We start from the raw sequence: 17,178 nt of genomic DNA, 5'->3' as shown, positions 1-17,178 counted from the left end.
CGTAGGTGCATAGAAAGGTACACAATGTTGTAACTCCAAAAGGTGGTGGACACGAGGTGCTAAGAGGGGCTGAAACGAGGAAAACGAACAGTAGCCTCAGAAATGCATCAAGTGAGTCGGTTGTGATGGGGCTCTTCCCTTCGCACTTGGTTTGCGATTTCCCAAAACTGCTGGTTTTGTTTTTCTATTTCTGCAATCTGTTTTTCAGAACAGTCAGATTACGTGATTTTGATTCCATTTTCAGCTCAGATACAAATAATTTGGAATTGCCACCAGATCCACAAACTATAGCACACAGTGCTTTGATAGCGTGCAGCTCTACTGACTTAGTTCTTCAAATAAGTTTTGAGGTAGGTCACCAAATGAAATTAGCTTTAATAATTAAACCCATATATGCACAATATGTCTGTCAGTTACTCAGCTACAGTCAAACAAATCATCTTCTGCCTGAGAAAAGGCAATCTCCCATCCCATTCAAAACAAAGTATGTAAAAATGAAATAGATATAAAACAGTGTTAAAAATATACTTGATGTGATGAAAGAAAGGGAACGTGTTCTGCTTTTATATCTTCCCTCATATTTTTAAGCAACATCCAACACAAAACAATGCAGTTCTGATTTAGATTAATCTCACCACTGTACAGACAGTAACTAATAAGACTCAAAAAGAAACAAAAAAGCATTCCAGAAAAGGCTGCCCACCAGACATGAGGTTGGCTAGCTACCTCTATTTCAGGAGTTCATATAAAAATAAACACCACACCAGAAATGCCCAGGAGGCTCTCCTATGGGTCCTCACCCACATATTCTCTCCTTCAACAGGAGACAGGATAGCAGGTAAGAAAAACAGGTTCTATCCTGAGTGACCTTGAGAGATTTGGTAACCGAACTATATCCCAACAGGAACACAACAAGTGCTGCAAGCAAATACAGCTGGTATGTACATATATGCTAACATGAAAATTTAAGCTTTCTCAGTGTTTAAAAAAAAAAATTATTACACTGCCGTTCTCTGAATTTCTGGAAAAAAAAACTAATTGTGAAATGTAATCATCTCTCATCTCTACCCTACCCCCAGAACACAGAAAATGTACAAGAAACGAGTCTCTACATGGCTTGTTGTGATGTTGTGATTCATCCTCTTCTTTCCAAAGGGCACTTCCAAGGAAATAAAGGTTACTCTTCTCCATTTACTATGCCTTCTAATCTACTACTAGTATTTTCTTGTGGTCAGAGGAACACAAAATAGAGCTCAAAATAGCCCATTAAAAAACAAGCTGCAATCAGACTATAGCTCCACAACCATCAGCAGCCATCCCAGAGTTCTGATTTCCTTGTTAAAAGACAGAGGCATAATTGAAGCAATATCTTCACTTCAGATTGATTATCAGGCGACCCTTATCCGCATCTTCACTCAGCAATTTGAATTTTAATGAAAGTAAATGGAATAATTAGCATTTCAAAGTGTGTTTGATACACTGAGGGCAAAAAAAGAGAAAAGACTTTTGTGTATTATCTATACACAAAAGAAAGTATTGGGGGGGGAGGCAGAAAGAGGAAAGTACAGTTGACATGTCTTCATTAAAATAATCTACAGAACTACTCCTAACAGCTGCATAAACAGACATGTGAATATTGTGCTTTTTTTCAGCTTGGATTTCTTGCCTTTCTAAGTTTTAGCACCTCTTTTATTACTGGTTACCTTAACTGAGGAGAACAAAAATTTAAGTGGAATTGGAGTAACTGCTCAAACCCATGAATTCCAGCAGGATTTCTATGCAACATTACTGGTACTGTGAGGGATTTTCCAACTGGGCCGCTGATTTTGCAAAAAGCTGTATAGTTCATCTATCATTTTTACTACAAATGGACACTAGTCCTTAAGAACCACTCACCAAAGGTGAGGAAGAGTAGCAGAGAGATGTGAAAACGTGTATTTTATTTCACTAAACATGATATTAAGACAACCTATATTTGAGGAAAGATAAAAGAAATCAGGTCATTTTAACATTAGGGCAATCTGTGTCTTTTGACTGGCAATAGGCTAGCGATAGAGGCTGATTGCGAAGGAAAGAAATACTATGAAAAAGAACTACCTACTCTCCCTACGGGGAGAATTTTCAGGAACATGTCAACTGGAATTGGTGAGAATGTGTCCAGAGTTTCTGAGGCAGCCATCAAACTTGGCAAGATTGAAGGCCAAGTGCTCCATTTCACTATGGGATCCTCTATTGCCTTTACCTCTTCGACTGAACAAAATTTAGAGAGCGCGCGCGAGAGCGCCAGCGACACACACTGAGATGATCAGAGCCAAAAGGGAAAGGCCACGTACCCCGATGATGGCGTTCAGCTCCGCCATGGTCACCTGCTTGGCCCGCTCCACAGCCTGCACCACTTGTTGCTGGTGCTATAAATGAAGATCAGAAACAAAATACAATTATTTGTCTTCTGGTCAGTCAAGAACAGCTTTTCCTAACATGTCCTCTAACTTTAATTACATGCAAAACAGGATTCAAGGGGTCTCCATATTCCAATAAAAGCCCCAAGTGGTGGAAGACTGTCTAGGGCACCTCTGTGTCTACAGAGCTGAGGAGTAACTGGACATCCAATCGCAGGGATCATCCCTGTGCCCCCATGAAGGATGCTCGCTTACAACTGATGGAAGCAATTAAATTGTACTTTCGAGTCAGTAGTACACTGCGACCCAACATCTTCCAATATACTAACAAAATAAAACCACCCATCCCACCTGCTTTCTCTATATCCCCTTACTCTCTGCCACCAACAAAAAATATGTTTTGAAAATATTTCCTAAAAGCACTTATTTTTAAGTTTCCACCTGGTATTTGCTAGAGAAGACACTAGAAGGACACACAGACTTCAATGTTTATGTTTCAGCGTTCTTATTTTTACTTTTGTCAGGAAGGGCTGCATATTTAAAAGATATTAAAAATGTACAACTCTTGCCAGCAGAGCAGTAAAGTTTAAGGACTTCAGGTATTTCTTTTAAATGCGATAGGAAAACTAAAATCCTAAAGTTATTTTTCTTTTGAAAACTTAAGATGGAGAATATAGGAAAACCCCTATGACCACGATTCAATTCTAAAGAGAAAGAGCAATATCTGATTTTAGTAATTTTTCTAATATAAGAGAAGTTAAATGTCATAGAAGTCTCTGCCTGGAGGCACTCATACCTGGACATACACAAGTACTTATAAAGTACCCCCAAAATGTAAATATTATTCCTAACTAAATACACTTGAACACTCTAGTACATACTCAATTCAGTCTAAAATAGGTCTTTCCTGTACTTTTCTCAATTCGGTTTAGTAAACGAAGAGCCAAAGAGACGATGCTACGAAACAGGTACTCCTGTGTGGCTGGGGAGAGTCTCCTTTTGGTTGATTCCAGTTGAGAAATGTACTAATTTCTCTACTGGTCTGAAGTGCATATGAGGCTCAGCTATCATACTACTTAATGCACAGAAAGAGCAAGGCCATCAGTCATATGTGACCTACCTAATACTATATTCCAAAGTCCCCAAGTACACAGTTACTGGGATAAACCTGGTGACCACTACTTCCATCTCCCAGCTGTGTAAGGTGGTAGCAGGAGAGGTGATGCGGGAAAGGAAACTGCTTCAGTTTATCTACATGTGGTGTCTTCACCCTTGATTTCCTAATCTTTATTTTATGCCCATGAATAAAGCAAAGAAAACTGTCAAATAATAGATCAGTGCATTATACCTTGATTCTTTTAATTACAAGAGTTTATTTCCAAACAAGAGCTTCAGAAGCAATCCCTCAAATCTTGCTAGCTATTTCCATCCATCTTTAAAATATTTGCCAAAGTGAAATAATTCACTTTCCTCTTTCTCTGAAAGTAAAAATCCTAAAGATTCATGAAAACACTGGAGGGAACAGAGAGGCATAGGTAATAGAAATGGCCCATCACAGTTCTTCTCCTCTGAAGACTACCTGACCATATCATGTATGTTTACTGAATAGCTTCCATGTGCCAAGCACAGAGCTCATATTTAGATTTAGGACAAATCTGGTTGCCAGCATAGTGAAAACTAGTAGCACTCAGAAAGTAGAAAAAACGAGTCAACAAAAACCCTGCAGAATATCAATTAGCTAATACTCAAAGTGAATTTATGGACAAAAATTTTTATGGCATTTTCTACCTTTTACTTTCCAACACCCAATAATGGCTGTTCAAAACTTCTAAGAAACTGAAAGTCAAAGGAATACATGGACCCTTATCCAACACACACATCTCATTCCATTCATGCACCCATTCGTTAAACTCAAGTTTTTAAAAGCTCTCACCCTGGGCCATTTCTGTACATTACTTCCATGTAACTGAAATATCATCTCCTTCACATTAAGTATTCAAAGAACAGTTCCATGAGAGAGAGATGCAGAAAATACATCTACTTAGGGCCTTTCTACCATGAAGATCACTCAACTCTTGCTTCATAAACTGGATTCCAACTGCCAAGATGAGCAAAGATGCCTTAGGCAGTGGGGATATCTTTCTGACTTGGCATTAAAATCAGGTACGTTTACTGACAAAACCAGAAACACACCAGTGAACCGTAACACTGACATCAGATGCTTTTATAGAAACTCTTGCTAAAAAGCTAAAATGACAATGGAAGTCATGATTCAGCTCCTTCCTTTTCTATCATGGCAATGGCCATGGGCTAATACCACAACTGAACTTTACCTGTAGTTCAGGATTTTACTTCCCTATTTCTGCTTACAACTGTGAATCATGTGGCACTTAAGGACTTTTTCAACAGGAGCTCCCTAAGACAAAGAATGCATCCTCCCCATGAGTTCTGAAAGCACCAGAAACACTCCGACATTGCTCACTCAGCACATGGTTAACGCTGTATCACACCCTGAAGCAGCAGCAGCAAGAGCAAATGATCATAAAAGAATGAACACTGGAGGAAGAAAACCCAAAACACTCTCACAAGTGCACCCAAAGAGGCATTGTTTTTCCATTTTCAAATTTTAACATATAAGCTCTCTGGCTCAGAAGATACAGCAAGTTTTCACATCTTAGAACCGTGATGGCTTTCCCATTATGTCTGCTCTCTCTTCTTCTTCTCTTCCCCTTCCCCATCTGCTCCTCTCCTCCCACTCCACCCACATCTCATTTCCTCTCCCACTTCCTGCCGATCTCTTCTGTGGCCTCACCGCAAGTGGTGACAGCCATCTAGCCCCAGTAAATCTGGAGGAGGAAGAGTCCTGTGACCAGTCTCACTGCTCAAGCTGCTCAGATACAAACTCCCAGTCTGAACTTTCTATCAGTATCACCAAGCAAGGAGCCACTAGGAATGTATTAATAAGCCACAGGTCTCTGAGAGAGGAGCCTCCAACTCGGATTTGGAAAAGAAAAGAAAAGGGGGGCGGGGGGCTCAGATATTTATTCTTTAAAATACTGTGATTTATCATTTTCTAAAAAAAAAATCCAAAAAACAAACAAACAAAAATACCTCAATTTTGATTATGGCTGCACAACTCTGGAAATTTACTAAAAATTACTGAATTGCACACCTAAAATGATTTTAATGATGTGTAAATTACATCTCAATAAATTCTGTGATTTAGGGAATACATGCATGGTTGTAAAAAAGGACTAGTAAAATGAAACTCTATACATTGAATCACTTGCCTACTTACTTTCATCATCATAAAATTACCTTTGCACTTAATCAGTTAAAGTACTGAAAACATTTTTTCCTACAAGAAAGAGACTAAAACAATACAAGCTTATAATAAGTCCAATAAAGCCTACTGAAAATCAGGCATTTACAAACCACTAGAATATATATTCCTTATATGTTGAACATACGTTTCTCAGAGGGCACTATTAGGGCAATACCTGCCATGGCAATACTTTGGGGCATGACAATAAAAATTTTAAAAATCTAAAAAAAATTTAATTTAAAAAACTATATCACAACTTAAAATTATTTTTTAATCTCTCTCTTTTTGATAGGGGTAGTAAGGACAGACATGTACAAGGAGCTAGGTTTCATCTCCAGATTTGTGGAAATGCAAAAGTGAGCAAGAGATAATGCCACTCCGCCCCCCACACACATATATCTTCCACAGGTGGCACAGTGCTAAAGAATCTGCCTGCCAATGCAAGAGATACAGGAGACGCAGGTCCGAGCCCTGGGTCAGAAAGATCCCCTGGAGAAGGAAATGGCAAACCACTCCAGTATTCTGACCTGGAAAATCCCATGGACAGAGAAGCCTGGAGGGCTAGAGTCCATGGGGTCGCAAAGAGTTGGACATGACTGAACACACACACACACACACACACACACACGTCATGTCCCTCCCCCACACATGCGCAATTCACACAGAGCATCTTATAATACAAGAATTTAAACTACAAAGGAAGATTATTAGCAGGAATGGTCAACACAATTCCTGAGGCAACAAGGAAAGGCTTTGTTTTCTTATTCATTCATTCAATTATTTATTAAGCACCTACTGTGTGTGGAGCACTGTGGTAGGAACCGAGATTAATCAACAAGACAGTGAATACTCAAGAGGTTTTGTAATTACAATTGCAAGACAGTTCCCACAAAGATGACTACAGGATGCTAAACAATTGCTAATCAGAAAAACAGCTTATCAAACCTTAGAGCTCTAGAAGATTCTTTAAGGAAGTGGCCCTAACAACTGAGACTAGGAGAATGGGCAGGAGTTCTGTGAGTAAAAAGCAAGGAGAAACGAAGGCCGAGGGAACAGCGTGGATAAGGTCCGGAAGCATAAAGAAGCATGTCCATCAGGGAAGAGAGAGGTGTGGCTGCGGCAGGACGGTGGGCGAGGGGACGAAGCTGGAAACAGAAGGCAAGGCAGGGTTCTGAGGTCCTTCCTGCACACAGCAAAGACACATGTGGAAAACTCCTTCACGTGCAAGAGGTGTCCACAAAAAGGACAAGAGAAGCAGGCATGTGGAGTCGTCTGAGTGTGGTGCGGACATGCTCCACAGAAGCACACACCAGTGGGGAGTGAACTCTGCGAGGCAGGAGGCGGCCAGACGGGGAAAAGCTCTGCACGACAGGCAAAGAAGCCGGACTTTACCCTGGGAAGATACTTCTTATTTAAAATTCTTAAGCCGCTGAGTGCTATCAGTTCTGCATTTTAGTCAGATGGATCTGGTAATAGTGACGAAGCTGGATGACAGAGGGGTGAACCAGATTAGAGGGAGAGAGCTAATGCAATATTCTAAGGGGAAAGATACTGAGGCCTGAACTCACAACCTCATGCACAAATTTTCTCCACTTTGGGGCAATGGGCTCTATTACTGAGTAGAACTCGACCTCCCTGTAACTTCTTCCCACCCAATTTGCCTCTAATTTCTCTTCCACAGCAGTGCACCTCAAAGATTTGAAAATGGCATGATGCATGTTTTCAATTTTCTCCATTCCAGGTTAAACATCTCGAGGTCACTGTCTCTCAGAGACCCATCCTTCTAGATACTCCTCTGGTTGTGCCCAACTTGCCCATCCAGACTCAAGTGGATCCTAAGCAGATCAAACCCCAGTAAAAGTGTCACTCCATGTCTATTAAGTCAGACTAAAACCCACTGAGCCTTTTTCAGCAGTTTACTAACACAAATAAGCTTTATATTTAACCAAAATCCTTCTAGTCAGTCTTTCTTAAATATTATTCCAAGAAATGTTAGTCCGTTAAGAAATTAGGTATTACTTACACAAAACAAAATTTTAAAACTCACAAGATTTAACTCAACTAACACCAGACAAACTGCTCATCTGCTCAGTTTCAAATCTCAAAAAGAGGGCAAATACGTATGCAGGCCTTTCCAAATAATTTTGGCTGTGGAACTTGGCTCTCAGGACACACTCTGGAAACTGTCACCTGTGTCTTTCTGGTACTGACCATGTGGCCTTGACGTCTTCATTCTCACTCACATGCAGGCAGGGCGTTCTTTACTGGTATGTCCAATAAGTTTTACAGGTCCAGAGCCTTCCAACACAAAACTCTGCAATGCTGGAAATGTTCTAATCTGTGTTGTAGTGACTAGCCACATATGGGTGGATATTGAGCACCTGAAACGTGACTACTGTGACTGAGAAACTGAGTTTTTAACGATATTTAACTTGGAAAAGTCAAAGGGAAAGCATCAGTCACTCAAGTCATGTGCACTCTCTGCGACCCCATGGATGGCAGCCCTCCAAGCTCCTTTGTCCAAGGGATTCTCCAGGCAAGAATCCTGGAGTGAACTGCCATTCTCTTCTCCAGGGGAACTTCCCGACCCAGGGATTAAACCTGGGTCTCTCACATTGTAGATAGATTCCTTACTGTCTGAGCCACAAAGCCACTCATATTTAACCTTAATTTAAATCTAGATAGTCATTATGGCTATGGCTACTATACTGGACAATGCAGCTCTAACCTAAGGTACCTTAAAGCTTAGGTCCAGTAATAATCCAACTGCTATCTAACAAAAAGTCAAAGAAATGAGTCAGGTTCTCAAATACGCACCAATTTTCTTGGACACATATTGATAAGAGCTGGCACTGCTGCCTTTGGAAGGAGGCCCACATTTGATTGTGTTCAAAATAATGATTTGAATTATTTTTTCTTGTTAATATTCACAGATGCAAGGCAAAAAAAGCCTACCGAAAAAAAGGTCTCCCTCTTGAGAACCATGTTTCATTTCCTAAGGGGAAGCAGGTCATGATGCTACCATAAGGATCTCACCAAGTATCCAACTGTCAATCCAAATACACGACCATGCAGAACAAGCCAATTAGTCAACCATGGAACATGGGACAGGATTATGTTCTGATGCCTTACTCAGTGTTGTTAAGAAAAAATGTTTTAAATGAAAGGTTGCCCAATGTAAAAAGTAGAAAACTGGTCCAAATCCGCTAAAGTCCGAATCCAGGTGTGTTAGTCATTTTAGGACATTCCTTAGACATAACAGCACTGTCACAACACATTACCAACACTGATAAAATGGCACTGACTGCAAAGCAGACATGTCCAGTGAAGGTTGCTGGCACTTAATGAATGATCTCGGAAGATGGTCTTACAGGTGTCACTGCATACTTCTCAGGGGATCTCTGGTGATTTCAGCCAGGCTCTCCTACATCAAACCGTGTTATCCACAAGCCATTGATTCCTTACAACGTTAACAAGGAATAAGACAAGTTAACCTGGCCCATTATGAGGCGAGAACACTGCCACCAGTGCATGTAACCACTGCATTTTGTTCATTTCCTCCCTAAGGCGCAATATGAAAGTGACTGATCACGTTTTTCAACTTCTATTTTACAATGATTCTATACATGCAAAATGCAGTTCAGAGTAATTCAGTATCATGTTAAGCTGGGTGCCAAAAAAAAAAAAAAAAAAACAGCACTACACATACAACCATTATCTCATATATAGTGAAAGGTTTTGTTTTTCATCAAATTAAAAGGACCAAATTTATGGAAAGTAGAAATAACGAAACAGAAATTCATGTGTCATTTGATTTGACTGGCATCTTAGCCTACTAGAACTTAAATGCGTGGTATCGGTACTATACAATTTAATTACTATATAATTGTGTATTATTTTCTACTATTTAAATGCAAGGTAGATCACCTAAATAAACCTAAGAATTCTGGAGCAAACACAACTACTTGGTGAAACTACTCGTTAGAAAAGCTAACTAGGAAATAACTGGGAAATAAATAGGAAATAAAAAGTTTTGAGTTAAAATTAAACTTGCCCCCAAAAGCATTCAAGTTGGAATGTTCCATTTCCTTTAGATAAATATAAGAATAAAAGTAAAAAGGCTTAAAATTTTTACTTCTAAAAATTCTAATGATCAGAGAGCTTTTTTGTTAAAATGTGTTCAAAATAATGACTTGAATTCTTTCGCCCCTAAGTTATTATTCACAGATGCAAGGCAAAAAGAACTGCTCACTCCAATCTGGGCTCCTCTGCAGCCTCCAAGAAGCCTGCTTTCTGCTTAAAGAACTCAAGGAATAAAAAACCTTAGCAAAGGAATTGCAGAGGTCTAGAGGAGGAGGGTAACCGGCACTGAATGCCCTAGAAACAAGTTGTAACAACCTGTTGAAAACAAGGTTAAAGATGAATAATGTCATTTCTCCAAATCTAATGATGACCATGGTTTAATAAATGGGAGTCAGGAAGACACTGGTCCTAAGGGACCACTTCCTGTTCTTTCACCCTGTCCAGTAAGGTACAAACATACCTTTCAGGTTACTTCAGGCTGTGGATTCAAATGGCTTGAAGACACTAAAATGGATCAAATTTGATGCTGCAAAACAATCAACCTGAGCTACTTTTTCTGGAAGTGTTAAAATTCCACAAAACCAAGAATGACTTATCTAATTTATTTTCCATGATTTGGAGGGGAAGGAAACTGTCAAAAAATTTTGATCCCATTTTCTCCAGCTCAAGGACAAGATGTATGTACAAGAGTATGTCTGAGATAGACGAGGGGTATGTCTGAGATAGATATAATTTAAGGGCTCACAAATGTTCCACTTATCAGAAGCGATTTCCTTAACAACAACTTTTCCAGTTTCAAGTGGCATTTTCCTTCCAGCAAGGCTACTATAAAATATGGCAGGCCTGTGAGTAACCTCCTATATTCCATTCTTCAACTGAGAAATGTCTTCACAAGTCTGTGTGCTTTTTATAACGTATGGGCATAAACATAGGCTGTGCACCTAGATCTAGACAGCTCACAGGGCCCATCACTGCTCATGTCGGGTTCCTTTACACCCTCTGTGGATGTATGAATGATAAACAATACCTGATGGGTGACTCTTTTCCTACAGTTTAGACCCTGCAGGAGATTTCTATAACAAGAACTATGCATTATTTTATCTTTTATGTGATTGCTAAAATATGGGTTGTGCTGATTATATAGTCAGAGCTAAAGTTTGTAAGAAACACACACCACTGGTTCAATAGGACTTCCCTTCAAATCAACACTGGCAATAATAATAATACTCACTATTTTATGCATAGCACTGTATCTAGAAACAACTGCTAGCTGTCTCCTGAAATCCTTTCTCTTCCATTAGTGTAAGTTTTAGGTGGGCATACTCAGCTAGGACTACACTTCCAAGCCTCCCTTGCAACTAGCTATGGGCACGTAACTAGGCACTGGCCATTGCAAAGTGAGCACAGATGGGAGCAGCATTCACATCATGTCCTTGAAAAAGAGAAAACACATGTCCTGTCTCACCCTTCCTGCTGGCTGGGGGAGGATGCGGTGGTGCTAGGCATGATGAACACCAATATAGAAGGAAGTTGACTTCACAATATTGTGGAGTCACCAAATTAGCTACAGGTGCCTCTATGCAAACTGTTACTTGAGAGGAAAACAAACTTGCCCAAATCACTGTTCCTTTAGTCTCTTTGACAGCAGCATGATACCCAGCTAGGTCTTTTACATGATCACTAGTCCTCATATAGCAACCCTGCAGAACAGGTGTCCCATTTTTCAGATGAGAAAACTTCAATCCAAAAAAAAAATAAATAAAAGTATTGTGTTCAACATGATCAAAGAAACAAGTGACTAAGCCAGGATCCGGTCCCAAGTCTGCCTATCTTGGGCTCTTAGTACACTCCTTCATGCATAACCTAATTCTTTCAATGAACTCTGCTCCTTATTAGGGGAGCAACAAGTTTCTGAAAAATACACACACTACTCTAGGGAAAGAAGACTTTCAACTATCACATAACACATTACCATCTACTGACCTACAATCTATTAGGGGTTTGAAGTTCTCAAATGTCTTAAGAACACCTGCTGGTCACCATGAAACATACTCTATAACCATCTCAAAAATAAACTATTCCATCTTATAATCCAAGGAGGGAAAAGTCCAAAAAGCACAAATGTCTTCTAAGTAAGATCCTTAACTAGTGCCCGATATTTACTTAATGCTTAATCTAATAGGATAAGATAATACTTACTGGTTTTCCAAAAAATACTCCCTCCGTTCTGAAAGATGGTATTCCCCCTGTTCTGAAAGACGGTCTGTGTGGAGCTAACCACCCCCTGCTGGAAGCAGCCCCTGGAGCTGCAGGCCTAGCTCACCTCACAGGAAGACCGCCAGCCAGCCCTTTTGGAAGCATTACCTTCAACAACTCCTCCCAGTTTTTATCAAGTCCCTCCCTCCTCTCCAAATGCCTTGGGACCCAAAATAAGCTGGAATAAAATTCATTTCCCAGGAAATGTTGAAACAACGACAACTACTGGCCTTTACTCTCCCCAGTGCTTTACATGTTAATACATATAATATACATTGCAAAAGGGGTTCCTCTCAGCATATATGGGAGTATCACAACTCACAGAGATGAACTCTCCCAGTAAAAAGCCAGTAAGAGGCAGAGTTGGTGCAAATGCCAAATTAGCAGACACACTGTGCCCTGCTGCCAGGGTGTAACGAGTGGCACATAGTTTTCAATCTATGTTAGAATATCCCTAAAAGTATGTCCCTGGAAAGGGGGCAAGGGGACACAGGAGACAAGCCCATACTTATAGACATTCTTCAATTTTGCTGAGGGCTCCTAAGGTCTAAGGGTCTTCAAGCTATATACTGAAATCGCTGATGAAAAAAGAGAGTTCATCCACAGAAACTACTTGGAAAAACAAAGTTAACTCCAGCTAAGCTGCCAGGTATTTAAAACAGCCAGTCTCCCAACAGGGTTGAGAAATTTTTTTTTCTGATAGTTCTGTGGGTAGAACACAGACCCCATCCAAAATCACTGCATCTCCTGAGCTCTACAGGTCGAAAACCTTGAAGAGCTGTCACCCTTTTGGATCTCTGCTGGCTGGGGAGAGACAGGTGTTTGCTAAATGGGAAAACTATTTTTGGGAGCTAGAAGAGAATCACCCTTGAGGCTACCTCACTGAATTTTCAGCTAGTTCACAGCCCTGAGTTGTTTTAATTTATACTTTTTTCCTCTGTAAGGACATCAGAGAGGAAGATAAGCAATACTCGTTCTTCCAAAGAGCAGTGAGTAAAAGAGGAGGAGGTCTGGCTCCAGGTCCTCTTAGAAGGGAACTCAGAGCTTCTCGGCTATTGCTCAGCTACTATTGCCAGTCAGCCTCAATAGCTGCTTATTATTATGTGCCAAGCTGCACACAGACAATCCCAGGTATTCCTCACAGCAATCATGTGTGCTCCATGCTATTATTAACGTCATCCTATTGATGAGGAAACTGAGGCTTAAAGAGGCAAATCACTTGCTAAAGGTCACCCAGCTTAACTAGGTTATAAACAGGGAGCCCAGTACTGGACTCAGACGTGACTGTCATCATCCCTGGCCATCTCCTGCTTATGGAACTGCCAACAGGAAGCTGAGTACAGTTCCTCCTCAGCAAACAAGACCTGAAATGAGACAGAGAACTTCCCATTTACTACTTTGAGATTTGCCTTTTAAAGAAGAAATCTGAGGGCCACAGGATATAAAGAAGTCTTACCCATCCCCTAAAGCCAAAAGAAAGTGGGAGAAAAGAGCAGCTTCAGGTAGGTGAGGACTCACTCATAGCTTTCTTGAAATTCTGATTGAAGGATCCGGTGAAATTTTTAAGAGTTGTAAGAGATGACTACTCACTTCATGTAAACAGTTGGCAATATCTCTGGGACTCTGGAAGTAGCTGTGAGTGCGGTAAGCACATCACTGAAGTAGCGATGGGCTATAATCTTTTAAAGTGTTTTAATGAAACTTAATAAGAAAATACTTTTCTCTGACGTTATATACGTAGACATATTCCAAGTCTTTGAGCTGTAATTATACAACTTATTTCCCCCCAAAAGTCTTATAGGTAAAACTAAATTTATTCAATAGTTGTCATCCACTACTATATATTTTTTTTTTTAATTTTAGAAAATGCAGTACTCTAGACACAAGCGATATTAAGCAGGTACATTAATCAGCACATGGGAGCTAAATTAAAAATAGACTTAATTAGATGTCTGGAAATTTACCTCCTGTTCCTGGGAAACTCCAAAAAATGGCTCCAATCACTGGCCTGTAGCTTACACACTATAGTCTTCAGGACTAGTCTTTTTTTTTTCTAAATACTTTTAGAAATAGAACATTTTTTATTTACTTTTAGTTTCATTTACTTTTTAAACAAAAATATTTCACAATGAATTCTAACGCCACAGCTGCCATCCTGGCAGCAAGACTGTCACACAGAGAGCTGGTGTTAAGAGATCAGATTAAAAGCCTTCAGTCCCAGCACCAAGTGACGCTTGCAGCCATGCAAGAGTGATTTTCCATGCCTCTGAAGAGACAGGAAACAGAATTCATCTTCCTCTAATAACCTGTCTCCTCCCCACCCTCCAGATTACAGTCCATCTGGCCTCAGGATAGAAGCGAGGAGTGTGATGCTCAGAGAATGCCCAGAAGAGGCAACAAGGTGGGCAGTGTTCAGACACAAAACATCACAGAGGCCTGGAATGGACAGGAACAGACATGTCAGAGGCCCACACACTAACGGATATACACACACCTTAGGAAACTAAAAAAGGAAAAGCCAATCAGATCCAAAGCAAGCAGAAGAGAAGACACACACAGAATCAGGACTTAGAAAACCGTGACACAGGTCATTCATGACACATGTTAAGGATTTCAACCAAGAAATGTCAAAAGTATTAGGGAAATAAATAGCAGTGAGATTATGACGCCTATCCTCCCAGCTTAAAGCAGAAAAGGAGTTGCCAGTATCTCCCTACGGCTTTCCTCTACAGGGTACGACTTCCTGAGCCAATTAATTCCAGTCCAGTCTTGCTCAGCACCACTACCATTACACATTCTGTTCCTACCAGGCTTGCTCACACAAACAACATAACTCACGTGGGAGAACGACCTACTGGCAAATGAGCTAGCTCCACCAACACCCCACGATCTCCTCCCACCTCTGAACATAACCTCACAGATCGCACAAAAAATGGCACGGGAATAAGTTGTACTGCTAATTATGTGTAGGAGTCTGTGCCTGCGGAAGTCTAAAATCTAACACCACCCCAAGAAAAATTCAGACTTCTCCCTCTGCCTTGGGGAACAACACCTCAGCCTGTCCAGAGCACAACCGGTTACACATTCTTCCCACTGGCCGTCTCCATAAAGCAAAGCTGCTTAAAGAAGAGACACGGGCTGGTCTGGATCAGGTAAGGGGCAGCCAGGCTTCCTAAAGAAATGCAAATAGGCCCCTTTGGTGCCTTTCCCCACTCCGTGTAATCTGGTCAACAAGCAAATCCTAAGTAGAAATAGGTAAATGGGGATACAGTGGGTGGTGATTTTGTGGTCACAGCTAAGGGATGAGAAAGACAATACATCCTTTGTTGTTCGTGATCCACAAAAGCATTTGAATTCAGGATGTTCATTTAAGTCCACAGTTTGTGAATACGAGAGCCCTAAAGGATATGTTCCCAAGGAAAGGTCGTCATAGCTGTTGAGATCTAACCCAATAATGACCGAGTAAGAAGTCGGGCAGGGACCCACATACCTCTAACATACATGCATGCTCACACACCGGCTGCATGCTAACCTCAGCGCAAGCCTGCAGGCAGGCAGGCAGGTGAACTGCCCTCCTGAAAAGCAGTGTGACCCAACCAGAGGGTGGGAGGGAGTGCCTCGCTGCCTCCCAGCCCACGGCATCAGCACTGCGGCTGCAAGGCAGACAGTGTATTAGCTTCTTACTTCTCACAGCTGACCTTACCTGAGCAAATGAAGAATTCAGTAGTCCAGAAGCAAAAATTCCCTCTCCAGCGGGTGCACCCAAACTTTGTAACTAATAAAAGCAAGCAAGCAAGCGGGGGGGGGGGGGGCCAAAAAAGCCACCAGGAAGCCACAGTGCAACAGAAATGCACCTCCTCACCCCGCCCTGAGCACACCTGTGCGTGTGCACACCTGTGGGCAGTGTGCTCACGTCCACCAGCAGGAGCGGAAGCAAGCAAGGTGAGCTGCACGCTGGGGCGTGGTGAGGCGTGAAGGCCGTGGGACTGAGAAGTGAGTCCACGAGTCCATCCTTCGGGTCTTTTCCCAAAGGCACCCACTATGTAAAGAGCTCATCAGGTAATAAAAAATAACATGAAAAGCTGCTGGCCAAAAGTTACATTAGCTTGTGTACTATGGAAAACCTTTGTTTCATATAGCTTCTGCCAATCCGTAATGCTCGGTGACAAGTGTAGAACCAGCTACTGTCCTCTGGGCACTTTTTCAATCCGCCCCATTAGATGCCATTATGACAAAACCGTAATTCTAAGCAACACTGAGTAGTCCAACAACAGCAAAGTATTTTAACAACTGAATTTTGCTTGGCACATTAGAAAATGCTCCACTATATAAAAACAACTATATTCCAATGGATGTTAATAAGGTGTGGAAGTTGGAGTGCAAACACTGTATCTTAGAAATATGCAATGCAAACACCAAGAGACAGACAAGGCCAAAGAATCAGTTTTATCTGCAAAAACATTAAAACGGTACCTTCCAGCCCAATGCTTGAAACCACCTGCCTTACCTCTTGGGACAGGAAAGGAATGACTTGTGCACAGATAGCGTTCAGCCTCTTGACAATCTCTGCCTGCAAAAAAAAAAAAAAAAGAAAGAAAAAAAAAAGGAAAGCAATAAAGAGAACAGTCAGCTGGTTACAAATTCCCGAAATATTAGCAGGATGATATTAAAACACACTTTATGTTCTAGTAGTCATATTTCCTAAGGAAGAGGCAAACTATCATCAGCAAGCCCATTAGAAGGAGGCAGGGACAACAGTGCCACGTTAATACCACAATTTATTAACCAGCATTCATCTTAAAAAGTCAATCTTCAAGCAGCAGGACGACATAAAAAGGAATTTAATTTTCACGATTGGAATCTGTTTTCAAAAGCATTTAACAGGACCCTTATTCATGTGGTTCTTTATAAAACCTTGATTGGAGTTTAGATGGTAAAGATACATCCTTCCCTACACCCCAACTTTTCTCAATAACTCACTGGACTTCTACATTTGTGGCCTTTGCTTTAAACATCAGCACTGGGATTTCATGATCACGTCTCCAACCTTCCAAAAGAACAGCACCCAACCCACCCACATGACCTAATTAGTTCAGATCCTTAAGTTATACACTG

The 17,178-nt window shown here is 41.0% G+C and overlaps 1 protein-coding gene across 7 annotated transcripts in view; it reads right to left on the bottom strand.

Annotated features, from left to right (window-relative positions):
* Positions 1 to 17,178, bottom strand: part of LOC136148383 (transducin-like enhancer protein 4) — a 150,025-nt gene that overhangs the window by 94,302 nt on the left and 38,545 nt on the right. For 5 of the 7 annotated variants that reach the window (XM_065907889.1, XM_065907890.1, XM_065907891.1 and 2 more), the window contains 2 exons: positions 16,571 to 16,633; positions 2,334 to 2,408 (listed from right to left, as the gene is read on the bottom strand). In XM_065907889.1, coding sequence (XP_065763961.1) covers positions 2,334 to 2,408; positions 16,571 to 16,633 — 138 coding nt within the window. The remainder of the gene's footprint in view (positions 1 to 2,333; positions 2,409 to 16,570; positions 16,634 to 17,178) is intronic. The other 2 variants (XM_065907893.1, XM_065907894.1) reach the window with 1 other exon arrangement.

The sequence above is a fragment of the Muntiacus reevesi genome, chromosome 17, assembly GCF_963930625.1.
Source record: "Muntiacus reevesi chromosome 17, mMunRee1.1, whole genome shotgun sequence".
Classification (NCBI taxonomy): Eukaryota; Metazoa; Chordata; class Mammalia; order Artiodactyla; family Cervidae; genus Muntiacus; species Muntiacus reevesi.
Note: the sequence above shows the minus strand (reverse complement) of the source record. Positions and strands in the feature narration are given on the sequence as shown.